Raw genomic sequence first — 25,881 nt, 5'->3', positions numbered from 1 at the left:
AACCGCTCTGAACACACGCTCATCTGTCAGAGTGACAGAGCTCCTTTGCTTTCTCTTCTTAAGTTGGATATAGACCTGATGAGGGTCAGTTAAATTAAGTAGTAACTTAATTCAGCTGCCTCTGATTGTCATTTCTGGAGGGCAGGCTTTAAATCTTGCTGCAGTATGTGGACTCTGCTCTATATTTTATATAATTTAATTTAATAATTAATGAGTAAATCGGGGCTACATGCAAAACTGTGTCCCTTGGAATAGCCTTAATTGTATATTAATGCCTTTTGAAATCAGCAAATTCCAAGGACTATTAATAGATTGTTTTGAGTGGATGAATTGTCGTGGAACCACATTGCCACGATGGCTTCTACATGACTGCGTTATCAATTCATGTTTACTGCATTGTCTTTATTTCTCAGTGACAGCAAACCTGCTACACCTCAGATTCAGGTTAGGATTTTCCGAGGGTAAGACTACCCTCTGCTGGACATAATCCCTAATGTGCTTGGCTGCCAGGAGACATCCTTGACAACCAGAGCTGAGCTGTGTTTTATCACTGAGACGTGTGGAGGGGAAAACAACACAACAACACTTCACCAGAGATGCATGTCTCCAAAGAAAATCTGTTCATGGTGGGTGGTGGTGGAATGAGAAGAGGTGCTACTTGTTCGACTTTTTTTCCTCTGACATGTAAATAAGCAGTAGTAAATGTTTTAAAGGAAAGGAAAAGGTATTTTCTCCCTCAACATACAAGTACTGTTAATGTACAAGTATCACCACAAGATGGTGTTATTTCTCAAAGATGTCACATGGTGTTGGCCTCAGTATTATTTTGCAAATCTAATCTGTGTCTGCCACCTATTGGTAAAGAGAGCAGACTGCTCTGTATTACCCATGATTACAGATACATAGTCTACAGCTACAGGTACCTAAATAGTTCAACTTGAAGCCCTTGACATGAAGCTTCTAAAATAAAATGGACATTTTGATGAGGGCACATATTAACTAAATATAGCAGGGTGGTGTATGGTCCAGATTTACAAACATACATATTAAATATTACATATTTAAAAAGCTGCTGCAGTAAAGATCTGTCATCACATAATCAGCTTGAGCAGTGCTGCACTGTAGCTGACCCTGACCTCCTTGTAGAGGCACCAAGCAAGAAGAGTTTGCCTTCAGTGATGAATAGATTATATGGTAACAATGCTAAAGAAAATGAAAAATTGAATATTGTGTAATGCAAAAGCTCCACTGTATGCATAATTCTTGACAATAATATATGCGGTTGATTGGACTGGATATGATTAAAATGATTTCATTAATTAGAAAAGGGGACTGAGCAGAAGTATATATTTTCAAAACTCTATCTGAGCTGTTGATTCTAATAAAAGAACAAAAAACATTTTTTAAATGATCATAAAACATAAAAGGAGAGACCTATGGCATGTTTAGGCTGTTGTTGCCAAAGGAAGGTTCAAATATGGCACTGTTTTCACCCTTAGAAATTTCACAAGCTTGAGTCACAGTATGACTGATGCACCCACTGGATCTCAGTCCAAAAATCTCAGGATGTGGATATGAAACTATTTGAAAGGAAGAGTGGAGCGTTGACTCAGTGACCGACGTTCGGAGGTGAAATTAGGTAGTATAAGAACTACTATTATTCCCTGCTTATAGGAGTATCACATAAATACAGTGCTGTGTTCACTAAACAAGCAGCACGCGCTACTTCCTGTGTTTGTGTGAGTCAGATACTACTCATGAGCTGACTGAATCAGCCGGGCCCCATCCCCCGCCCACTAACCTCTATCCGCCCCCTCGCCGAAGTATAAAAGACACCCACACACATATTCCCATCTCCGCCCACCTTGCCTTTCAACTGCTCCCACACTTTTCCTCTCCCCTCCAGACGGATTTTCTCTCCCTGCCCCCTTGGAGGACGAGAGGGAGGATGTGAGTGGCATGTGTGTATGTGTGTGTGTTAGTCATGTTCAGGCTCATCCAGGGCCAACAGCAGCACAAGCACGGGGAAACCCAGGCACAGGCAGGAATAGGATGTTTTGTCCACATCTGTTAGTTGGTTTGGCTACAGCACTCTTGCGGTTTACACAGCGCCTAAAAATGGATTGCTAGAATGAGCTAGAGAGCGTGCTGGAGGGGTAGACGGATGAGCATATGGGGGGGGTCAGGAGGACATAGGTGGGGGGAGGGATGAACATGCCAAAGTGGGCCAAGACCCCCCTTGGTTAATAGGATTCTGTCTGCCCTGAGCTGCTGCAGAGTTCACGAGCAAGGAGACAGCTCTGAAGAGGGCGTGTGATGTGGAAGTGTTTGTGGCTTATAAGATTTGATTAGCATTTCAATTCAAACAGACTCACCGGTTTGTTTTGTGGTTTTCTTGTGTCACAGGTTAAGATCTGGTCATTCCGGTACAGAAAACATTTATTCATCAGTCTGTGATATGGGGCCGTGTTTTGATTTAACGTAACTTCAGTTCAAATTTACTAACCAATGTAAATCTATCGGATGATCCTGATAGAAATGTTTTCAGAATAAATCTCATTCCTCAAATCCAAGACCGAACTAGAGTGACTACAGTGAGTGGAAAATCAATTGTATTGCCTGAGATTTTCACCTAATTACACTTTTTGAAATTTTTTAAATTTTCTAGAACGTTCAATTCCATCTTGTAAAATTCTTCTGTCCTTGAGAGTGACATGGACAAAGGCGTCTTCAAATTACTGACATGACTATGTCCTCTATCTGTACAGTGATAATGTTCAGTTATTTGCAGCATTTGCTTGTTGGGGATCATAAAAAAGCACAAAAGAGCACTATCTGTTCTGGGAGAGCATTAGAAAATTTTATTGTGAATTTGCAAAATGATGCTCTCAAATTTAAAGACCGTCCTCTTGATATAGGACAGGATGAAACACCATTCTGCTCCGTTGTCAGTTTCCAGTGTCTGCACTGATTTTGCAATTTTTGTAACCAACTGTTTTGCTTCACAACTAAATTCTAAAATGCTAACATTTGTTTTGCATCATCTCTGATCAGTCACATTATCCAGTCCCCTCATCGGTCTCCAGGTGGTGCCAGTGGTTGAGAAGGACAACATTCCTTACGCAAACACACACACACTCACACACACAGAGTGAACCTATTTCCCTGTCTCCTTCCACATACAGAGGGGCTGTATAGCAGAGATGTGTGAGGGTGTGGGGGATGGGGCTGAAGTAGTTGTGGAAGATAGAGAGGAAGGAAGTGAATAGAGTGAGAAATGGGGAGGGAAGGGGGTGGCATGCAAGGCAAGCACATGCTGAGCAGAACATTGGACTCATTGAGAAAAGCGCTCTCTCCATTCATGCCCTATCCAATCCCCTTTTTACCAAACTCCCACTCTTCTCATCATGTACGTACAGTATATTGATCTATCTGCTATCTATAGATGACAAAGGTTTTGGGGTGACAAAATAATTGAATGTGTTTGCTTGCATCAAGTTACTTGAGATAAGTCCTGACGAAACGGAGAGGTGAAATACGCACAGACGTCAAATGGCCTGTTTCGACCACTTACATTTTCAGTATCTGTTTTCAATTGCATAGCAGAGGTCCCATCAACTCCAGATGGACAGTTCATTTACATCAGAAACCCTTGTGTGAAAGTACTTGTAGGAGGTTTGATTAGAGTGTCTCTATACCATCTCGCCTTGTCTCCTCTGTATCCACCACACCAATAGACATCAGATGTTTATCTATTTCAAATACAAAATGGTCACATCAACACAGCAGACAAGGTATTTTTGTTTTTTTGTTTTTTACTTATTAACTGACCCAGAGCCATAAGGAATAAATTATGTCATATGGTATAAAGGCACATAGACTTGCTACTTAAGGGTGAAAATAACTTACATATAATGTAACAGTGGGGTAATTGAGTGGCTTTTGCGTGAACTTTTACTGAAATAATGCGTACCGCTACAGCTGAAACCACATCCATTACAGACTAGTTATGTGTTATTGCCTGCTCTCCATAGGCATCACATATTAAACAACCTGCACAGCCATTTCAAGTGAACAGTTTGAAGTGAAAATCTTGTTTTGTTTTAGCGCTGTTTATTTTGTGTAGTTTGTGTTTTTCCGAAACAGTTTGAACTCTGCCCTCTCCTCTCAGCCTTTCAGAGTCATTAAAATTTCATCCAAAATGTTTCATAACTCAGTAACTGTCACTGAGTACCCTTTAAAGGAGTTTCTTGTTTTTTATTTAACCTTTATTCAACTTGGAAAGCCTCACTGAGATGAAAAATCTGTTTCAAGAGTGTCCTGGCCAAGATAGGCAGCAGTAACGATGAAATAACATAAGACAGAAAACACTAAATATGCCACAAGTCAGAATTAGACAGAGATGTGATTATTGAATCATAAATAAAATTTCTAATGCAATCAGATAAAATATTTCATCCTAGAAACAACCTACATGGCACCTTAAAACAAGAGCCGTCTAAAACCATAGAAAAAAAATAAGACCGATCTAAAACAATAACTTATAATAATAAATCACACATCAAGATTCTAAAACACCGTTTCCTAAGCTTCGGGTCGGGACCCCACAGAGGGGTCACAAGATAAGTATAAGGGGGCGTGAGACAATTGATAGGACAGGAAAGCAGAAAAAACGGACATTTGCTGCAAAAGACACATTTTTTTCATTTAATTTCTCTAATCTTTGCTTCTTCTTTTTTTTTAAACCAGAAAATATTTCCTCTTTAGGCTTCTAAAACTTACTAAAATAATCCCTTTTTGGTTGACTTGGTTATAACTCAGACATATCCAACCGTTGACGATTTTAAGGGGTTACAATAAGACAAATACGTTGGGAACTGTTCTAAAATGCCCTAAAACCCGAGGAGAGAGCACACAGTTTCTGCAGCAATAATTTCAATTCACAGAGAAAGACCAAATTTAACTAACTAACTGCAGAAAGAGCCAGTTGCAAGCAGAGGGAGCAGCATACATACAGTACTTACTTTACCTAGTTCAGTACAGTCTTTGGGAGCTGTTAAAATGAGTGAAAAGGATAGCTGGTCACACCTTTTTTTTTTTCAAATAAAATTACAAAGATAAGGTGACTGTAACCCAGTAATGGTTTTATAGATAGATAGATAGATAGATAGATAGATAGATAGATAGATAGATAGATAGATAGATAGATAGATAGATAGATAGATAGATAGATAGATAGATAGATACAAAAATGTTTGACACAAGTACATTTTAAAAACACCAGTAAAGTAAGTCTGCTTTAGTAAGAAATTGCAACAGTCTTGCCTATACTTGTTTTACCCACACTTTTATTTGCACGCTGTCATTTGTATGTATAGAAAACAAACTAAGCACTGAAACAACAGAAGGAATGGAATGTAACTAAGGAGGCTACATTACTCAAACACTGCACGTAAATAGGCTACAGCTTGGAGATACTTCGAGTATTTTCATTTCATGCTACTTTATACTTCACTACATTTCAAAAGGGAAAAAAAACTTTTTACTCCACTACATTTATCTGACAGCTATATTTAATAGTCGCTTTACAAATTAAGATTGTAGATACAAAACATATGATCAGTTTATAAAATATGATGCTTTGTTTAAGATTAAACTACCCAACAGTATATGAAGTAGATTCAAATTAGCTCCACCTCAACCAACTACAACAGTAAAATCCCAGTTACATAGTCCAATAATGTACTATAAATATAAATATATAATAGTATAACATTCACATGGGCAAGTTTTCTACACTAAGTACACTAATTTTTGATACTTTAAATACATTTTTCTGACTTGCATACTTTTACTTACTGAGCTTAAAACCGGCTTGTGTTTACATTGGGGGAGGTCATAGCTAACTCACCATCACTGTGGAGACTGTGGTATGTAGGCCTGCTGTTGAGCAGATGCATATAATTCAAGATACAGTTTCTTCTAATAATAATACTTTCTTCTTTTGCTGAAAGTATATTCTGCTCCGTTTACAAGTGCCTTTTGGTGTTTTGTGATCAAACCTGCGGGATATGAAGGATCCAGGAGGAGCAGGAGCAGGAGGAGGGGAGGGGGAGGTCTGAGCTCCTCTAGTAGGCTGTTGGTGGCCCATTTATCATATCTCCGCCCTCCAGTGTTTCAGCTCCCATGAGGGCGGCTCTTTAAATTGCCCCAAAACTGCTCCTGGCTGCCGCCTTTTTCCCCTTATCTGCAGGAGACAAGACGCACACGTGCTATTTTTAGGACGTCGTAGGAACAAACTTCTCAATCTGCTGGTAAAATGTTTTACTTATGTCTTTTTTTATTTAAATGTGTTATCTTCCTTTCCAATTCATAACTTGTTTTTTTTTTTTTTTTTTTAAACGCTGCGTGAGCTGGGATTTGGAAGGGGCGGGCTGTGTGTTGTCTGACGAATAAAAGCTGTAGCCTATAGATCGGCGCAAGGCTTTTAACCGGGCACAACCAGCCAGGCTTAAAGGAAACATTTCGTCTTAAATTTAGAGCAGAGGTTACAGCCGAGCGACGGAGGGGAGTGCAAGAAACGCGACGGTGAGCGAGTGAAACTTTGCATAGTCGAGAAGCCAGAACCGAATATTTTTTAATGCATTTTACAGAGCTGGAGCTCCGGCGAAAGGAAGCTGCATGCTTTAAATGTGAAGCCGTCTTTTGTTGCTTTGGCCCGGGCTATCGCCGCCGCATACGAACCCAACCACCTCGCTCGCTTGCATTTTTTTTTTTTTAGCTTTTTTTCCCCCCTCCAATGCGAGTGTCAATGCAGGCTAGGGTTTAGCCTGCAAATTCCACCGAGCACACATCAGCCATTGTGTGTGTCGGGTGGCTATCTCTCCACGGCCCCGGCGTGCAGACATGCTGTGAGATAGTTTCACGCAAGGCCCGATTATTGACCACAACAACAGCAAACGGGCCTCTAAACATGGTTGGTGCGGGAAGTGAGCGCCAGGTTCAGTAGTCTCTTGCAGATATGTGCGGCCTCCAACCGCATACGGAGTCCCAGCTATATCATGCGAGCCGGTTTGATGTCAACCCCTTGTTTGTGTGGGACCGTCGGCTGTGTAACGGAGCGCATATGAGACAGAAATAGATCTGGAAATAAATGCGGATTAAAAGAGTTAAACGCGTTACCGGTGTGCGGTTAGCCCAGTCATTTGTGGTTTGTTGTTGCGGTCAGTGAGTTTAATTGCCCTAGTATTTTCTGTGCTGTGTGTGTGTGTGTATGAACTCGACGCCTTGTCTTGCATTTCCTAGGTCTGAAAAAAGCTAAGCGAACATGAGCGACAAGGGGACAGTCTCACCGAAAGAGAAGGAGGCAACAGAGAAGAGGGGGCGTGGGAGACCCCGCAAGCAGCCCCAGGTAAATACCTCTGACGTAAGTAGTGCCAATTTATTCTTACATATGTTTGGGAAAGTGTGTCATTATATATCCTGTTTGCATGCCACGAGAGTATCCCTAACCTAAAACACAACAAGAATAGGCCTTAAGAGAGGGAGGGGAGGGGGGTGCTTTGAAGTGTAAAACCAGAAACCAAACCAGCCTTTATCCCACATCTGTTCCAGTTGATGCTCAGGCAGATATTATTGCAGGTGAGGTGCTCATGCATGTCCATGTCATAAGCTCCTGCTATTCTACTGAGCCTACTGAATCAAGATATGGCTGCAGCATGTCCTTGTGACCATCCGCTCACCCCTTATCGGTGTAAATGTAGAAGTCAACAACAAACTTCCTGTGTGTCTCACCAGTTTGTAAGCAACCTGTAATCCAACACCTTTAAACTGGTTTTAACCCCCCCTCAGGACCCACCTCTGCTCGTCACTTAATGGATGACATAGCAGAGTGAGAGTGGAAGCACAGAATGGCTCATATAGCTGTCACTCAGCGCGGTGTGTTTTTGTATTGAATTGCTCAGTTGCTATGAGCTGCGGTTGTAAACACGCTAGAAATGCAACAGGAGACGAGTCTGCCATGACATAGCTTACAACCACAAATTATCACATGAACAAGATAGCTCATCGCATATGGAATTTACCTTTCATTTTGGAGTTGATGGTAATCCCCTAAATGTTAACTCTGATATTCTCCTTTATTTGTAAACCAATGTTTGTTTGTCTTGCACATTTTAGTTGCCAGTTTGTTTCCATGTCAGACCATGGCAACCTGTGGCTCCGACCACCTGTCAGTCTTTAAAGTACATGTCAGTGGCACTGCCCGTGAATAGTGAACTTCATGTCTGAGAGTCTTGCATGTAGAAGTGTGTCCATGCCCATATACATTTCGTACTTAGACCTGATCCTCCTACTTATATAATGTTCCCTAAAGAGACAGTCATGTGTTTTGTTGTAAAAATATGTTGTGCTAAAATATTTTCTTGTGGTATGCTAACTTTATCTTTTTGACTGTCAGGAACCAAGTGGGTCCCCTACTCCAAAGAGGCCCAGAGGACGGCCGAAGGGCAGCAAAAACAAAACGACCGGCAAGGGCAAAGTAAGTCAATGCTGTCTGCAGTCGTGTTTTTACATGCCGACAAGTCATGATTTCAACAACAGCCAACATACATCCTGAGCCGGAATGATGACCATGCCAAGAAAGACAGGCTCAGCTTCACAATGAAGCGGCACACGGCTTCCGTTGTCCCATCTTCTCTTGCAAGCATTTCCCTTTTCTAACCCCCGATTCCTTTTGGTTGATGAGCATTTTAACGGTAGCTAACCTCATCCTCTTAAAAGGACGTCCTGCTGTTACTTGTGATATATCGGTTGGCTGCGATTTAGCTGCTTCCCCTCGTGGTGTCAGAAATAGCCTGGCTAGGGTTTCCCATTGTAAAGACATTGGTTTACTGCCTTACTTAATTTAAAAAAAAAAAAAATTTTGAGTGATGCTCACTCTGTACTTCCTGTCCTCCAGTTTCCTGCAGCTTGTCATGCACAGTGCGGTGCAGGTGCAGAGGCCACAAGACTGTTTCCAAGCTGACACTAAGCACCCCTCCGCCCCCTCCCAGCACACAGCCCTAGTTCTTCTCTGCCTGTCGTCGCCATAGCAACAACTGATTTTCTCCCTGGCCCCAACCCTCCAGCTCCCCCGTGCGCCCTGTCTTCACTGCTATGTATGGGAAAGAGAGAGAGCGCGAGGGAGGGAGGGTAAAACGCACATACATGTATGATATAGGTTTAGCAGCGAGGGCCAAGCTGCAGAGGGTTTGTGTCTCCGCTCAGTTCCACCAGCTGTCTCTGAGCCTCAGACCAGGTGGCCAGCGAACTGGAGTGCCCTGTGTGCAGTTCCTGTCGGCCTTCCAGATAATAGCCAATGAACCCAATGCCCCCTTTCCATCGGTCTCATTACAGAGGTACTACTGCCATCTACAGGCAGCCAGAGGCAGAGTTCTGTGGAGATATGGATTGTTTATACCACAGGTTTTTGCACTGATCCCCCAAAAAGTCTTTAACTGAGCAGGTCAGCAGGTTACCGAGCACGAAGATCACAACAATGCAATGTCTTGCCCTGCTCATAGCTCTTTTTAACCTTGTACTGTTTTCTTCCACAGAAGGCGACAGCAGCCCCATCTGCAGGGGGGAAACGCAGGGGAAGACCTAAGAAGGAGGTAAGAGTCCCAAACAGTGTAACATCAGTGCACACATTCATTTAAACTGTTCCCCTCCCCATGAATTATGATTGGTATGACTGTCTGCAGGGCGAAATTGCATTTTCCGAATTCCCCTGCCTGCCTCCTTCCTCTCAGATGAGTCACTTTTACTCATCACCGCTATTTTGGTTCTCATGTGTTCATTTAGAGCAGCTTCTTGGTCACATAAGATTCTCCCGGGTCGTCTTTTATTTTTATTTTCTTTAAGGCAAATCTGAATTTGTGTGTTCTTAATCCAAATGTTGTGTAACTCACAGCATGACTATTCTTTTTTTATTTTATTTTTTTAAACTTACTGTGTTTTATTGCTTTAAGTGATCAAACATACAAAAAACGCATACAGAACACATGCCCCATCAAAGTATTATAAATAGATAAATAAATAAAATAACAATACAGCAAGGAAGGACTAAATGCAGCAAACTCAAATAATGCAAGTTTACATTGCCCAATTTCACTGTACTGGTAACTTTAGTATGTTCAATAACACTGAAATAATAGCATTGAAGTTCACAATATAAAATCGAGAGAAAGAGAAGGGCGGGGGAAGAGATTAAATTCAGGAGAGACTATCCTAATTCTCAGGGTCTGTCAGAGCGGAATGCTTAACCAGTACCATTATCATATTTGCGATTTTTCTTTTTGTAAAGGCAAAATGAATCGCAGACTATGTACAGCTGGTCAAAAAAGCATGTTTAATCTAGGAAGAAATTGCGGTCTTGTAGTAACATTCTGTCATGTGCATGAGTGGTTAGGGCGTACTCTGAAAGACGTCTGGATTGAATTAGTCACAGAAAGGAATGACCCAAAGTTACCCTCCTAACTATCCGTCTCATTTTTATGAATGAACATCTTGGGCTGTAGTGAGTGTGAGGAGGAAAGGCAAGGCAAGGGAGCAGGATGCAGGATGCCTCATTGTGACTCACCACTTTTATGAATCACTTTTCACTACAGATGGCTCACCCTTCCCCTGGGTGTTCTTCATGCCACAGTGGTTTATCAAAGAGATTTATAATAACATTTATGTTTTTCATGTTGGTACTGGGGGCTATGAAAAGTAAAAACAGTCACGTTGAGACATGAATCACAGGCAGCTATTGTTGCTGAATGTTGATGGCACTTGAGAGGCATTTTCCTTGTGGGCGTAGTCTAGGCCTGACTGGACTTTTTTTATTATTATTTATTTCTTTTTTCTCCCTCCTGTCACAGGAGAAAGAAGAGAAGGCGTCCCAGGAATCATCTGAGGAGGAGGAAGAAGAAGAGGACCAGTAATTCACAACGCATGCTACCTCACTCAACATACTGACTTACTGTTAACCAGAACTGGGCTGTATCTCCAACACCAGTGCCACCACATGACCACTGTTCACGATAAAAAGCCCTCTTTGCCAAAAGGAGGGTTAACACAGTACAAATATCATGCAACAGCACTGGATAGACCGATGGACCTTGCTCAAGCATAGATCTAAGAATTACATGAAAGGTAACAGCCCTTTTCTCTACATGTCATGGTATCACAAGTCTCTTATACTGGACAAGTGTGCTCTAAGGAGCCTGGACGTTTCCCCCCTAAAGATGGTTTGTAGGACATTTTCTCTGCTTAATGTTACTTATTTGTTGTACCCGCATCTGAGATGGTAGGGCATATAGATTTGTCTCCATGTTTTGTACTGGACAAAGGTGAATTTTACCTATACTTGCTGTTTTTGTTTTTTGTTCGTGTGAAGTGGTTAACCTATCCTTTGCATCGTATTATAGATGGAGTTGAGCTTCAGCGTTTAGGATGAGAATAGGTAACTGATGGTAGAAGGGTTTTTTTTGTTTTGTTTCCCCATTTCTAACCTGCGTAACTGATTTCGCCCCCCTTTCTCACAAGTAGAGCAGAGTCATCTATACCCCCTCCTGTAGGACAGTTTAGATTTAGTTATGCTTCTCAGACTTCCTTCGCAGTCCTCGGTGTGTAGTGGGGAGATATAAAGTATATCATTAGTAATCAGAATAGTCTGATCAGACTTACTGTTTTGTTCCTTCGGGTTACATACCATTTCAAGAAAACATGAGTGTGCTGCTTTTCATGTCATAATAAAACTCAAATCTCTTTGGTATAATGTGTGTGTTTAAGGATAGGGTTGGCAAGAGTTCTAGGCCGAGAGCATCAGTGTCGTTTCTTCAGGGAGCTTTTACAAATGCCGTTACATTGGCGTCTTTGTCTTCACATGGTCCTCAGTTTCCAAGCGCTCACTCAATCACTCGTAAGGCAAATTGCAATTGGTCAAACAAGGAGTTTGATTGTAACAGAGGATAGTCGGTGGCACTACTATCCAACAGGGCTGTGCGTTTTTCATTCCATCTAGCTCTCACTGCTTCACCTAGCTTGGTCCTTCTGTCATCACTTAGTACGGTAATATACTTTTAGTCTTTTTGAAGATGTGTGTTGTATGTTGTCTGCTACAGGAAAAAAAAATGTTTGTGTATTTCTAAGTGTCAGGGAACCCGCAGTCACAGTCCACCTAACTGGGTTTTTCCACACACCTAAGCTGCTACAACCTCAGTTACGAAACCCGGAAAACTGCAAACAGGCGATACAGGGCCTGGAATTTCATACCTCACTCAACAGCTTACTTTACCATATAATTGCATTTAACTGGTTATCTGTCAGTTTTTTGTTTTTTTTTTTTGTTTTGTTTTTTTTTATGTAACCTCTGGCATGAGTTGGAAAGATGTCGTTATTACAAAGTTTGTTTTTTTTTTTCATTTTTAAACCTGACTGTAATGAGGTATCTTACGATATCAAGTTTGTGAGTGTGTGTGTGTGTGTGTGTGTGTGTGTGTGTGTGTGTGAGTGTGTGCATACGCAGCACGTCTTGGCTCGTTCATAACCGGATCTTGCAGACAGGTTGTTTTAAATGTGTGAAGCAAGTCAGGGAGACCTGTCAGCTTGACAACTGTGTTCGCTGACTGTGGTAGATTAGCAAGTGTTTTTATCCTTTTAAAAATTCTTCTGGTGCACTGAAATATTGGTTCAGATTTTCATGGACAAATGTTTGTGATGGACTGGGCGCTCTTTCCACTTAACTGTTCTGTTGGCCATCGTGTGTTTGGCACTACCGCACACAGCCACCCTCACCATACAATGGTCATACAACGGTCATTTCATGTCTTTTTTTTTTTTTTTTTTTTCCTTTTCTCAACATCCTCCAACTACCCTTGACAACATCAGTGTCATACCAACATCTTGCATCCGTTCATTTATATACTGTAAACTCAACAGGATGGGATCATTCTTTTTAATGTACACCGTATATAAATGTACAATGTCTATATTTCTATGGTGCCCTACAACAATTTGTATCAGAAATGGTCAATAAAGAGAATTTTCTTTGTCATTTTTCTGTCACTTCTTTTAAGGTATATATCCAGTTACAAGTTTTTCCACCCACAGGCTCAACTAAACATGCAGGTTATGATGTGCATTAAAATTTACTGTACAGCATATGGACTAGTAGGCTAATTCAGCTGTACATGACAATTACAGCACAAAAGACAAGGTTATATTACTTTATTTACATGTTCAAATTTTTTTTAAACCAATCTATCAATTCTCTATCAAAGCAACAAGCTCGTGCAACAGTCAGAAACTTTAACAGTGCTGCCAAATTCACATTTCCATCAGTAGTTCTTGGACTTTTCAAGTGCAACCTGAAATCAGAGCTATCTATTAAATATTTACCAAGTATTTCACCAGTGCAAAAGAATATGCTTGGATATTTATACAGTTTAAATTCTGAATACCTTAGTTCATTGGTATTTCACATAAATGGGGGGGATGTCTCCGGATGATGCATAGAAATGTTCTGGGGTACAGATGTTTTCAGGTCCAGAAATTAAAACGTGTCAAAGCTGCTCTTTTTTTTTTTTTCACAACAATGCAAGTTCCCCTTCAAAAACAGCTTAACAGTTCCATTGTATTTAGTTTACATTCACAAATGCAAAGCAAATAAAGGCCAGGAAAGGTTAAAATTCATCGAGAGGAAAAAAAAAAGGCTTCCTGAGAGCTTGATATCAGTCAGACCTATTCATCTGAACAGACTCTTGAGCTGGAGGTAAATTTGTGCTGGTGCCATGCCTTGTAGACAGGACATATTTAGGGCACTAGTCACAACTCATTTTGGGGATGAGAGGCGCTTGATATCTACTTCCATATCTTCTCATACCATTGATTCACACAAGAGTCACAGGATTTGGCTAAACCACAAAAAGATCTGGATCGTGGGGCAGCTACTTAAATTCTGAGAGGAAATTAAAACTAAAGAGGGTGTGTTCAACCTTTTGACTTAAAATGAAACTTAAAATGTACCAAACCCAAGTTAATTTTAAAACTTATGTCTATCTTCATCAATGTGAAACTATACATTTAAAACTCCTTGTGGAAGTGTTATTGCAAATGTGAAAACTATTTCATCAAAGAAGCCATATTTGTTTTTAATGCACTTTAAACAACCTCTGCACAACAACCTATCCAGGCAATGATGACAAACCCTCTCGCAGCAGGAGTGATGATTTCTAACTAGTGCAGAACATTCATATTCTTACCACACTGTGAAGACGGCCCCTAAATTATAGTCACAACAAATGCCTACTGCAACCCACAGGAACATAACTGTGTGCCACATGTCGGCCGCAACAACATTATGTATGTAAACAACAGAGTAAACCTACAGGATCCTGTATCTTTAGATTCTGCCTATGAGTCATGTCACTGAATACCACAGTAAAAAGTCTGAATAAATAATTTCAAATAAATAAGTTACTGCGTCTGTTAGGCACACAGGTTTGGCATCAGAACCACACATATGAACAGTCATGCTGTCTGTACTGTACATAAAAACAGGAAACGTAAAAATGCTGACTGTTGCTGATGTGCTCAAAGATAATGGCAAACGGTAGCAAAGAAAAACAAACAAAGAAAGTCTTGTGCATGACCTCCAAAAATGACCTTTGTGGCCGAAGGTTGTCTCCACACTGAAAATGTTCTATGCCGTGGTTTACTACCATCATGCATTGACGTCTTTGGTCAGAAGAGGGCGTCGGTGTTGATAACTCCTGGCCCAACCTTGTACAACCTGAGGACATAAAATGCAAAGTACAAGCACAGTTTAGTTTGGAGACCTGTTGCTTTTGAGTTTTTAAGTGCTACAAAATTGGTATTTATTGAAATTCAATTAACTTTCTCTGTATTGGATTAGCGGTAGAAATCCCAGGGAAGGATATCACAAAACCCCAGCAGATACAACCAAAACTATCTAGTAGTAAGCAGTAATCCAGTAGAAGTACGTGACAAAATGTTTTGTGATTTGGGTGACTTAACCTCCTGAACTAATACAGGACTTGATATGATGGCTTTGTTCTTCGCATTTCACAGCTGTGGAGTAAAACTTAATGAGCAACTTTGCCCTTAGTCAATATTGCCACCTAGTGTTTATCATGGCTCAGTGCATGATTTTTGACTGGAATCAACCAGGTCAATAATTTAAATTATATAATGTTATTCCAGCCATTACCATCTATTTCTATTTCAAGTAATTGTACCACCAGGGCTATCAGAGGAGCTTCAGAGGCAGGTAAAATATTTCTGGTTTAACCTTTAGATAACATGACAGCCACATGTACACACTAAAATTTGGTTTTTGGAACTGCCTTAAACTAAACAAACATTGACTCCAGGAAATGTTTGTCAGGCCAAATTTTGTGTAAAAAAGAAAAGTGTCAGTCATGTTTATAAAATAATTGATCACTTAAGAGAAACCAAAACTAGCCACTAACTGCTATTGAGATGGTTTTGAGGCTTCCAAAAACAAGTGCTGCAACCTTTCTACTATACTAACACATTCTACTGTACTTATTGCAGCTCTGTTTCTGTGTGGGGGAGGAAGTGAGTAACCAACTGAGGAACTGCTGTGGTGTTAGAGTGAATGGTGCAACCAAGCTCAACACACAGTAAAAATAAATAAATAAATAACACCACAGAAAACAAGGCAACAGTAGACATGTCTTTTGCAGAAAATGCTGTCAGTTGTATTAAGCTCTGGCATGCTTAACCCAACCCCTTACATTTAGAAAGAATGCATAACTTCTTTATGGTAGCATTATAACTTGTCCCACTTGCAGGTAAAATTCTGAAAACCAGTGGTGCATCCTACCCTTGTGTCCTCTTCTCTCCACAACATTTCTTGTTCAGCTTCATTAAGTTCCTCTGAAGGATCATATGTGTATACTGGTAACAGCTGATGACGGAGTCTGTCAATTCTTAGGGACAAAATAAAGGAGATCAAACACTGATTTAATGAATTAAATTGAGATAGAAGTGAAGCAATCAAGTTTATCACAAAAGCATTATGCAATAAAAATCAATAGACGTAGATTTAAAGACTTACCTCCTTTTCTTACGAATATACATGACCTGAAACAGACAAAATGAAGAGTATTACATATGCTGTGTATAAGTAGGACTTTCAATTCTGACTTATCACACTGCTTTTAAATTTGTAAGTTAAATGGTAATTCATTCTACTGAACTTCCCAGTTATGACAGTTTGTAGACACTATATCTTTTTCAGCAAGTCAACTTTGTGTAGGCTGTACTACGCCAACCCACCCAACTAGCCACTTACCACAGCTGCAGCTATTCCAATGATGGTGATGAGGAAAAATGGCACTAACACATAGCCGACTGCCACATCCCCATCTATGATGGCAGGGGGCTGAGTAGTGCTGTTCATTGCATATGTTCAGGAAAGGGGGACACAGGGGGCTGCTTGTGCAGGGCCTTTACAAGCAGCAAACCCCCTCCCTATGGTAGACACTGTGCAGCGGCTCTCTCCTCAAACTGCCCCCTTGTTGTTTATGCCTCATCCTTGTCGTTCATGTGACTTCCACATGGTATCACTGCCCTCCCTAATCAGCGAGAAATCTGAGGGGATACGGAATGAAAAGAATTTGTCAGTCATAAGAAGTATCAAGGAAGTTGTAAGGACACGTACTGGCAAATAAGATACTTGGGTAAAGATACTCAACCAAGTTCCTGCAATTTTGTTGAATTGGCAAACAGGGGAAAAAAAGCTTTAATCGTTCAAATACAGTATAAACTTGCTAGCAAGTAAGGTTGCCGTACAAGCCAATTGCTGCGGTCAGCTGGTTTGCTGCTATTTGCTTATGTCTGCTTGTGCAAGTAAGGCAGGCGGCCCTTCCTAAATGCGCTGGCCACCTAAACTAAAATATAATTCGTTTTCAATGATTTTTCCTAATTAAAAGCTGCGCATAGACCTAACGGCTATAAAGCTATTAGCCAGCGTGACTAGCTAGCTATATAAACACAGCTAACGTCAGCGTTAGCTGCGCTGGTAGATGACACTGTTACTGACAAGTTGCTTTATTACACAAAACAAGCTGAAACAAGCCCTCTGCATCAAGACGGGGTTGATTTCTAACGAGCTACAACAGACCTGTTTTCTGTTTTTGATAAATTTCAGTAAAATCTCACTCACTGTGCGATGCGTAAAGCTTCTCTTTCGAGTAACGTTATGTTGTGATTCGCAGACGACCAGTCCTACGTTAGCAGCAACAGTGACGCTTCCGGTCTGAATATTTCAAAATAAAAACGTCATGACCATGCAAAACTGCACAAATTATATAGTCCCCCTGACATGTACTTTATCCTTACTCATTATTTAATCGGTACACGTGTTGGGAACACCTAACATCCAATTTGGCCCCACTCGTGTGGTGTGTTTGGTGTTAAATTAACGTTTAATTTCCAAATCTTTTTGAACCACATCGTTTACTGGCAGGAACTAGCATCACAAAACAACGTTATATGCTAGCATCAGCAGTTAGTTTGTTGACTTTGCTACTGAATAGATCCATAGAAAAATGTTCAGAGATTTACTTTGAGGTTCTGGAGAAGAACTGTGACTGTACAAGATAATCTATCACATGACAAATGTGCAAGTTTGTTTCCTCACTTACAGGCAAATATTCAAAGAAACATGCTAAACCTAACTCTTGGTTTTGTTCAGGGTTGGTCAGAACAACTGTAAAGGCTCTACTCTGACCATATACTGTATCTCAAGCAAGGAGAGAAAGCAGGAGTTAAGGGGCAAACCAGGACCTTCTGGTCCCACTGACCGAGATCAGCCCTGCGCAACATTCTGCCATCCCCGCCGAGGTCAACAACCCAGGAACTGCTACAGTTTCAGAGCCTGCAGCTGCTTTTCCTGTGGACAGAGCAAAACTTTAAGCAGTGCCACATGGTAAGAAGCACTGATACCAAAGTGGACCATAAACACCTGCTAAGAAAGAATTCCTACAGAGATTCATGAAAGTTCTTTAGCAAACCATGATGAATGCAACTTTACAAGCGACACTGCATCTGAAAGTTGTGCAGAAGAATTTGGATTTAATAGAGCCATTATTAATATGGTTAGATGCATGTGGAGTACAAACTGTTCAGTTAAAATACATGTTAGCACGTGTGAAACATGCAACTCTAGCATTTATCTATGTTATTTATTCCACCATATAAAAATAACCTGTCTACTCTGTTTTCAAAAGTGCCATTGATCAAGGGCACAGCCTAGGCAAATGTATGTGGATTGGCATCAGAGGGGAAAACATTTTGGACTTGCCCTGACAATTAAACTCAGTAAATAGGATGTGGATAAAGTACAGGTTTAATATATAAATTTAATATATACATTTTAAAAATTATTTAAGTATAAGAAAACCAAAGTATATTTGTTGTCAGATGTTAGGATAATGATGCAAAATGTGGGACATCTCCAATATTTACTCAACATTTGGTAAAACAAGACTTTACTGTAGACTGTAGCCATGGTATCAGACCTGTGTGCATCAATTCTTATTACAAAATTGCTGGATGAATTAAATAGAAGAGACATAACTATTTAATCCTGGTATCCATACCACAAGTTGGACAGAAAAAAAAGTAAAGAATCTGATGGTTACACTAGTTGTTACCTGTTTGCAATGGCCATTTGTCCTAAAATGCACCACATATTGGAATATTCACAGCTAGAAGAAAACTCAACCATCATAGCATCTCTGCTGTCTCAAAGATTAATGACAGAAAGACCTATTCAATTCCCTTGAAACCCACACAGGTGTTTCCACTTATTTTAATTGAGAATTAGACCTCTTTTCAGTGCTGACGTACACAGACAGTACTCGACTGACACCTCAGACTCTGAAGAGACAACCCCTTATCATTGTTTTGAGTGTATGCAGTTTGAGATGAAACTGAAACTGCAGCATTGCCCAAAATTAGCTTGAGATTTACTAACAAAACAATGTACTAATAACTCCTCTGAAATTCATTTTATTAGTTTTTTGTAACAGGAAAAGTTGACATACAGACGTAATATTTACATTCATATTTGAGTCCACTTTACAGTTGTGGTCTACAAACAAGCAAACCTCCATGCTGCACATAGAAATTGCTGTGAAGGTTTTACAGTAAAACTCCTGAGAACTTGATGGAGTGTCAAACATCCAAGCCTGATTAAGTGCAATTAAAAGTGATGAGGTTAAACTAAGCCTGACAGAGTGAGTTTCATTACAACGCCTTCACAGACTACTTCACTCATCATCGTCCTCAGGCACATGGAAGCAGGAGAAAAACTTCCTCTTCAAGGCTGAGAAGAATCCTCGGATTCTCTTCTTCTTTTTCTTCTTCTTGGGCTCGCTGACCTCTGCAAATTAAATGTATAGTCAGTGTTTTAGTCCGCTTTGAAGGGATTATTCTAAATGGAGAGTGGAAGGACATGACAGTTCAGACAAGTAAAGGTTCACACCAGACATATGCAAGGTATTTATGCTGTTGGAGGCCTGGTTCCAAACAGAGTCGGGAGCTTCAACACGGCTGTTTGGAGGAACTGACTGGATGCTCATGTCATAGTCCACAGCTGGGCTTGTTTTAGCACTATCGGTGATGGAGTCCAATTTGAGACCACTATCATGAGTTATGTCACGATCATTGACAGGGTCCAATATGAGGTCTCTATCATCCTTAGCCTTCGGACAGTCGGCCATCTTCTTCTTTTGCACAGCCTGGGGACTACACAAACGCACAGAGTCATTGTTGGTCCATACAAGATCAAAAGAGAAGTGAGAAGTATACGACTTTTAAAGCAGTAATAGACTGTTTTCATGGGAATGTCATAGTAGGATCCAGGTGCAGACCCAGGGCAGAAACCAAACCAGAATGACTGAAGAGGTCAATGTGGTGAATGGACTTCCATTTTATAGACATTTGGTATATGTCTTACGTGGTGTATTTTGTTGGCAAACAGCTATAATTTAAGTTCTGTATTGAAAATGTTACTTGAGTTTTACTTAAGTAAAAGTACAGAAGTACTATCAGCAAACTGTACTTAAAGTATCAAGAGATAAATGGAGCTAGTTCTACTTTTCATACTGTTGGGTAGTTTAATCTAACTGCATAATATTTTATAAGCTCATCATGTGTTTTATATGTAAAATCTTTTTGTTTAGTAATTAGTTAGTATAATTGTCAAAATAATGTAGTGTAAAAGTGTTTCTCCCTCTGAATTGTAGTGATGTAAAAGTATAAATACTCAAGAAAAGTGCAAATACTTAAATTCTTTACTTAAACGTGCAACAACTGTTTTATGTTTTGTTTTTGGCCACTTGGGGGCAGCGGAAACAACTTATAAAGACAACATTCACATATCATCACATTTTAAATTGATATAGCGGATTTGTTAGCAAACAGTTGCTTATTTTACACACCCAGCAGATACAAAGCAACATTATCATTTGGAGTCATGTTTCTGGCCACTTGATGAATTTAAGTCCAATACTGACTCTTCTTTTAGCTTTATTTTTGGTCACCATCTACTCCTCAGGGAAATATGTGTCTCTTTAGCTGCTAAATGCTCCACTATGTTCACCAGCTAGTCACTGACTGTATCTGCCTGCCATTTGATGCTGAGCAGGTAGTGTTCAATGGGTTTTTTGAGTTTTTCCGCAGTAAACAGCTGCTTGCTGCTGCCGAAAACAACGCTATGAGAGCTGTTATGATACATTGTTATTATAAAAATATAGATTACCATGATGACACCTGGCAGCTTTATGGAACATCTACGGAAGGGTTCACATGTACGTGAGGTTCCGCAGGTAAATAAAGACGCATGCATTTAACAAATGCCCCCCTAAAATGTGTTATGTTAAAACTGAGAGCACAACAAATGTGTCCTTTCTACCACACAATCCAATAGAAAAGTAAAAATCATCACCTACCTGTAATCAGCAGTGGTCTCTGCAGTGTCTTTGGTGTTGCTGACTGCTTGACCCCTGCTGGTTTCAGCGGCTGCAGTTTCATTTCTAGCAGAGGATAAATGTACACTTTTATGGTCATGTTCAAATTACACACTATACATTTTACACCAGCCAGTAAAGTCATCTACTATGCCGACTGTTGTCTGATAACCTGTGTGCCAAGAAGAAAGCCTGATATACAGACTCAAGCACACCACTCATACAGACACACTTACTGAGAGCTGTTGCTGGGGCTGAGGTAGCTTCTTGTTATGAATGGATGGGCCAGGATTTGACTTGGGGTAATCCTGTCCCTGGGATCTATCTGAAGCATTTCCTTCAACAGCTCAACACAAGCACTCCTATCAGCAGCATCTGTGCTGTTTTCTTGGAGCAGGCTCAACTAAATTTGGGGGGAAAAATGGCATAAATTGACATTAGGCAAAATAAATTCCTGGCTCATGAAAAGGGACTGTTTTGTGGGCTCATCTGCAGGCAGCATCTACTTGGCCACCTACTGTTTTCAGCTCATCCAGAGAGGAAAATCGGTGTCTCCTGGTTTTCATCGGCTCAATGCCTCTTTCAGTGTGAAACTCCTCTGGGGTCTAAAAGAAGACAAATCTACTTGAGGTATCTCTTCATCAGAGTTAACTCTTTTATCAGCAAATTATCTAATAGAGGATAATTCATGTTTGGCCAGTGAAGTCACAGAAGGTTGTGGTACTATACCTTGAACGTCCAGTGCACAGACACAAGGTACTTGCGACTTCGATGATAGAACAGCTTTGTATTTATCCCACCATTCAGAAATCTTTTAGAAGGTTCACCCAGGAGATCGCTGATTAATTGCAGCTGGAGAAAAAATACAGCATAACATCATTATTGACTACTCTATATGCTTTTAGCCATGCTAGCTGCATGGCTCTGTGGATTGCAATGTCAAGCAGTCTGTCTGTCGATCGGTTGGTCCAGATTGAAATATCTCAGCAACTACTGGATGGATTGCCATGACATTTTGCAGACATCCGTGCTTCCCAGACTATGAATCTTACTGACTTTGGTGATCCTCTTTTCCGCTAGCGCCACCATGAAGTTGATATTTGTGGCATGAGTGAAATGTCTCAACAACTACTGCCATATTCATGTTGCCCAGAAGATGAATTGTTATCACTTTGGTGATCCCTTCACTTTTTCACCATCAGGTAAAAATTTAAATTTGCCCAATACTGTGGATTATGACTAAACACCTGCAAAACTAATGACACTGCCATCAGCCTCAGCCGCACTTTGTGTTTGTGTGTGGTGTGGCTGCTCTTAGAGAAGCCAAAGTATTAAAATGCCTTACCCTTTTAGAGTAGTACATGTCAAAACAATATTACTACACACTGTATATTAAGAACGATGTAGAAATGAACCAGCAATAGCACTCACCATATCATAGTCACTTCTCCCCGGGAAAAGTGGAAAGCCAAGGAGCGTCTCGGCCATCATTGAGCCAAGAGACCAAATGTCTATGGCCTCAGTAAATGGGAGGCCCAGAATGATTTCAGGAGACCTTAGTGTTTAAGAATAGCAACACAGAAAATGAAGAACACTGTCATGTTTGAAAGCATAAAAATACAATTCAGGGCATGGCATAAATCCCCCCAGAACAATAATGCACAGCATTAGTTCAAGGATGCCACAATAACTTGCATGTGGACCCTTGGTTTCAACAATTTCCCTCGCACGTATAGTATAGTATTCAAGCTGGACTCTGTTCAACGAGGACTAGTATGATGTTTCTTTCACCGGCCTTTTTTAAAAAGCTGAAACATGATACTGGGGTTTTCTGACCAAATTCTAAACTTAATGGATATACACTCACTGGCCACTTCATTGGGTACACCTGTACAATGTAATGTAATCCAATACAACAGCTCTGCCTTGAATTCTACTTTTACAAAGCTTGTAAGTTTTCATTTGACACTGTCAAAAATGGAATAATTCTACTTTATGTTTATTGGTTGGTTTATTATGTTATGGGTGGTGATATTGACAGGTGTTTCTAATATTCTGGCCCTCTTATGTATGTAAATGTAGTGGCCAAAATATTAGAAACACCTCTCAATATAATGCAGTCCAGCTCAACACCACTGCAAACTACAACCTCAATGATAAATCAAATCAGTCAATCAAAACTGAACATTATTATCTTTGTAAAGGCAGAATTTATGGCACAGCTGTTGTATTGGATCACATTAGATTCTACAAGTGTACCTAATGAAGTGGCCGGTGAGTGCATACTACTGTGCTGTACAGTAAAATTTGACCACTTCATCATTTTAACCATGAAAGTACGAGAATTATTTTGTTAACATGAAGCAGCTCTAATGAGATTTTGGGGACACATCTATAGCTAAAAATCAGGTATCAAGTTTAAATTATTTAGAAAGAGCAATGAAATAAACTCTCTATGGGAAAATATATCTGGAATTGAAATCTCGTTGAACAGAAGCTAATATCAGTAACTATCAGGAAACTTGAACCCAAGCAATTAATAAAAAGGTCTTAAGGTCTCACCTATACCAAAAAGGCTGTACACCTACTCCTGGCCTGACTTCGGATGTCTGAAGAGTTAAGCCAAAGTCAATGAGCTTGACCCTGAATGGCTGTCTGTAATGATCCACCAGCATTATATTGGCCAGTTTCAAATCTGCATGGATCAGTCCAACACCCTTCAGGGCATTTAACGCTGTGGCCACCTGCAAGCAAAGTCAAAGAATATGAAAGATGTGCCAGAGTGAAAAAAACACTTCAAAATTCTACTTTCTATGTGGTAGTGTATCCTTACATCTGTGATGATGGTCCTTATGCCATTTAAAGGCACAGGGGCCCATTTTGTCTTGGTCATGTAATCATAGAGGCTCATATCTAGCATTTCGAACACCATGAAGGTCCGGTCGATTCTGTGGAACCATTCATGGTATCTGACGATGTTATACTTATCAGGGTCCAAACATCTGAGCTTTTCCAGTATGAACACCTGGGGATAAATGAAATGTATAACGACTCAGGCAATGTCCTTTGTAAAAAAAATTGATCTTTGACTTGTGATCATCAAAAAGTAGCTCACCTCCTTTATCTTTCTGTACTTTGAATATCTTTGTTTTAAGACCTTCACAGCCACAGTCTCTTGAGTGTCCCGTTTAAAACATTTGATGACATGTCCGTAGCACCCCTGTCCCAGAACTCTCAGCGTCTTATAGTTTTCTGAGATATTGTTTGTCAGGGCTTGATTTGCCATTTCTGCAAAGAAAATTGAAAGCAATGTTATTTCTATTAGCCTACAGACAATTAACCATTTAACAGAACATTTTAACATCTTAGTGTATCAGTGCACTGGTGCACACGTTAACTTAAAATAAAGTGGAAGATGGTCCCTTAAGAGAAAGTTAGACTTTATTTTAAAATATGACCTTTGCAGATACAGCTACATTATTAAAATGCTAGATGTAAAATTGTCAAAGGAGCATCGGAGATCTGCCTTATAGGTCTGTTTAAGATGCACAAACTCATAATACCACACACACATTCCCACACAGGCTACACTTTGCATCTTACTGCAGTTTGTTAGGTTTTTCCAACAAAACAAATCAACAACCAATGATGGACATAGTTTAACGTTTTCCTGCCTAAACTGAAAATAAGTGTTTTCAACTGTATTTAAAAGCCCCACCTTACTGATTTAAATTAGGTTACCCAGTGTTTGTGCAGACAAAACATTTCCAGCTTGTTCTGATATAGCCCTGCCACTAAAGAGCATCTTGTATCGAGTAAGTTATAGTTTAGTACCTGCTTAATAACCTGTTACATTTACATTTACAAGATTTACAAGTAACACTGGCCACCTGCTGTGCCTTCTTCCACGACTTCTTGCTAATTAAAATACCTCAATTATGAATATACACTAAAATACTAATGTTGTATATTTCACTCACCTTTCCACTTGTGGTTGTAAGTTACAGACTGACTTGACTTCAGAAACTTTGTTATAATAAAGAAAGGAAACAAAACAATGGCTTTACCTGTGTCAGTTACGTACTGTCTCACGTTGCTCGGTTGTTATATTCGATCCAGTTGTTTGTTTTTTTATGGATTAGTTAGTTTGTTTCAGAAGTTGTGTTCATAGGTTGTTTCTTGTTCACTTGTTAAGAGTAGAATGATACATTTCCACACTGCATGAACAGTATGGAACATACTGTACATACTGTAGAACATCTTTGTGATGTCATAATGTTTTGTGCCGGAACAGTCTGAATTCCAATCAGTGTCACATTAGAACTACAGATAATGTAGCAAGTAAACAAACGATGCAATCACCAAAAACTTATTATACAAATAGTTTTTTACTGTGATGGTCAGATGTGCTTCAAACTCATGACTTATCATTCACACGGAAGAGCAAAGTAAATATATTACTTAGGGTTTCTTTGCCTCCACTACATATCAGGAGATGTGTCCTTTTTACTCCATCTGATGGCTGTAATCACTTTTGGGATTTTACATACAAAATATTAAATAATCAGTGGTGGAAAAAAGCTACATATCATCATTGTCATTGTTACTAGAGACCACAAACAACAATTGACTGGCCTAAATCCCAATATTTAAATGGGTAAAGTGTTTGTATACACAGTATGTCAGCTATAACATTACTTTTATCATACAATTACAAGAAATTGGTTTCATAGTATCTTCACTGTGTTTACAGCAGGGTCACAGTAATAGTTTTTTGCACAGTAGAAGTCAGTCTGTTGCCACTAGATGTCACTAAACACCTTTGAGTTAA

The 25,881-nt window shown here is 39.9% G+C and overlaps 3 protein-coding genes across 7 annotated transcripts; 1 reads left to right on the top strand and 2 right to left on the bottom strand.

The window, feature by feature from the left end:
- The first annotated feature begins 6,159 nt into the window (after nt 1–6,159).
- On the top strand, nt 6,160–13,081 carry hmga1a (high mobility group AT-hook 1a). 4 transcript variants are annotated; one of them, XM_044210376.1, is made up of 5 exons: nt 6,160–6,314; nt 7,306–7,411; nt 8,459–8,539; nt 9,597–9,653; nt 10,905–13,081. In XM_044210376.1, exons 2-5 carry the CDS (start codon nt 7,328–7,330, stop codon nt 10,965–10,967), a joined length of 285 nt encoding a protein of 94 aa, XP_044066311.1. In that variant the 5' UTR covers nt 6,160–6,314; nt 7,306–7,327; the 3' UTR covers nt 10,968–13,081. The 4 variants fall into 4 exon arrangements, with proteins under 4 accessions (XP_044066311.1, XP_044066308.1, XP_044066312.1 ...); XM_044210373.1 differs by having other exon boundaries at nt 7,306–7,426; XM_044210377.1 differs by lacking the exon at nt 6,160–6,314 and adding an exon at nt 6,434–6,588.
- Nucleotides 13,082–13,239: 158 nt separating this feature from the next.
- Nucleotides 13,240–17,380, bottom strand: smim29 (small integral membrane protein 29). Its single transcript, XM_044210372.1, has 5 exons — nt 17,240–17,380; nt 16,367–16,665; nt 16,130–16,155; nt 15,896–16,001; nt 13,240–14,818 (listed from the first exon to the last, which is right to left on the bottom strand). The coding sequence occupies exons 2-5, from the start codon at nt 16,472–16,474 to the stop codon at nt 14,750–14,752; spliced, it is 309 nt and encodes a 102-aa protein (XP_044066307.1). The 5' UTR covers nt 16,475–16,665; nt 17,240–17,380; the 3' UTR covers nt 13,240–14,749.
- Nucleotides 17,381–19,074: 1,694 nt separating this feature from the next.
- LOC122882697 (homeodomain-interacting protein kinase 2-like) lies at nt 19,075–25,256 on the bottom strand. 2 transcript variants are annotated; one of them, XM_044210371.1, is made up of 11 exons: nt 25,031–25,256; nt 24,166–24,338; nt 23,884–24,075; nt 23,613–23,794; nt 22,482–22,605; nt 21,780–21,902; nt 21,569–21,655; nt 21,287–21,453; nt 21,033–21,116; nt 19,565–19,827; nt 19,075–19,462 (listed from the first exon to the last, which is right to left on the bottom strand). In XM_044210371.1, exons 2-11 carry the CDS (start codon nt 24,334–24,336, stop codon nt 19,350–19,352), a joined length of 1,506 nt encoding a protein of 501 aa, XP_044066306.1. In that variant the 5' UTR covers nt 24,337–24,338; nt 25,031–25,256; the 3' UTR covers nt 19,075–19,349. The 2 variants fall into 2 exon arrangements, with proteins under 2 accessions (XP_044066306.1, XP_044066305.1); XM_044210370.1 differs by having other exon boundaries at nt 25,118–25,252.
- Nucleotides 25,257–25,881: the final 625 nt, after the last annotated feature.

Source organism: Siniperca chuatsi, linkage group LG10 (genome assembly GCF_020085105.1).
Source record: "Siniperca chuatsi isolate FFG_IHB_CAS linkage group LG10, ASM2008510v1, whole genome shotgun sequence".
Lineage (NCBI taxonomy): Eukaryota > Metazoa > Chordata > Actinopteri > Centrarchiformes > Sinipercidae > Siniperca > Siniperca chuatsi.
The sequence above is the reverse complement of the archived record's forward strand: the minus strand, read 5'-3'. Positions and strand labels throughout refer to the sequence as shown.

Excerpts from the sequence above, each read along its gene's own strand:
- smim29 (XM_044210372.1), bottom strand. The coding sequence starts at position 16,474 with ATGAACAGCACTACTCAGCCCCCTGCCATCATAGATGGGGATGTGGCA. Across the intron at positions 16,002-16,129 it reads TATATTCGTAAGAAAAGGAG|AATTGACAGACTCCGTCATC; the intron begins GTAAGTCTTTAA and ends TTTGTCCCTAAG. Across the intron at positions 14,819-15,895 it reads GGAGAGAAGAGGACACAAGG|GTTGTACAAGGTTGGGCCAG; the intron begins GTAGGATGCACC and ends TTATGTCCTCAG.
- LOC122882697 (XM_044210371.1), bottom strand. The coding sequence starts at position 24,336 with ATGGCAAATCAAGCCCTGACAAACAATATCTCAGAAAACTATAAGACG. Across the intron at positions 21,903-22,481 it reads GGAGAAGTGACTATGATATG|CTGCAATTAATCAGCGATCT; the intron begins GTGAGTGCTATT and ends TTTTTTCTCCAG. Across the intron at positions 21,454-21,568 it reads CTCTGGATGAGCTGAAAACA|TTGAGCCTGCTCCAAGAAAA; the intron begins GTAGGTGGCCAA and ends CCCCAAATTTAG.
- hmga1a (XM_044210373.1), top strand. The coding sequence starts at position 7,328 with ATGAGCGACAAGGGGACAGTCTCACCGAAAGAGAAGGAGGCAACAGAG. Across the intron at positions 7,427-8,458 it reads CCCAGGTAAATACCTCTGAC|GAACCAAGTGGGTCCCCTAC; the intron begins GTAAGTAGTGCC and ends TTTGACTGTCAG. Across the intron at positions 9,654-10,904 it reads GGGGAAGACCTAAGAAGGAG|GAGAAAGAAGAGAAGGCGTC; the intron begins GTAAGAGTCCCA and ends CTCCTGTCACAG.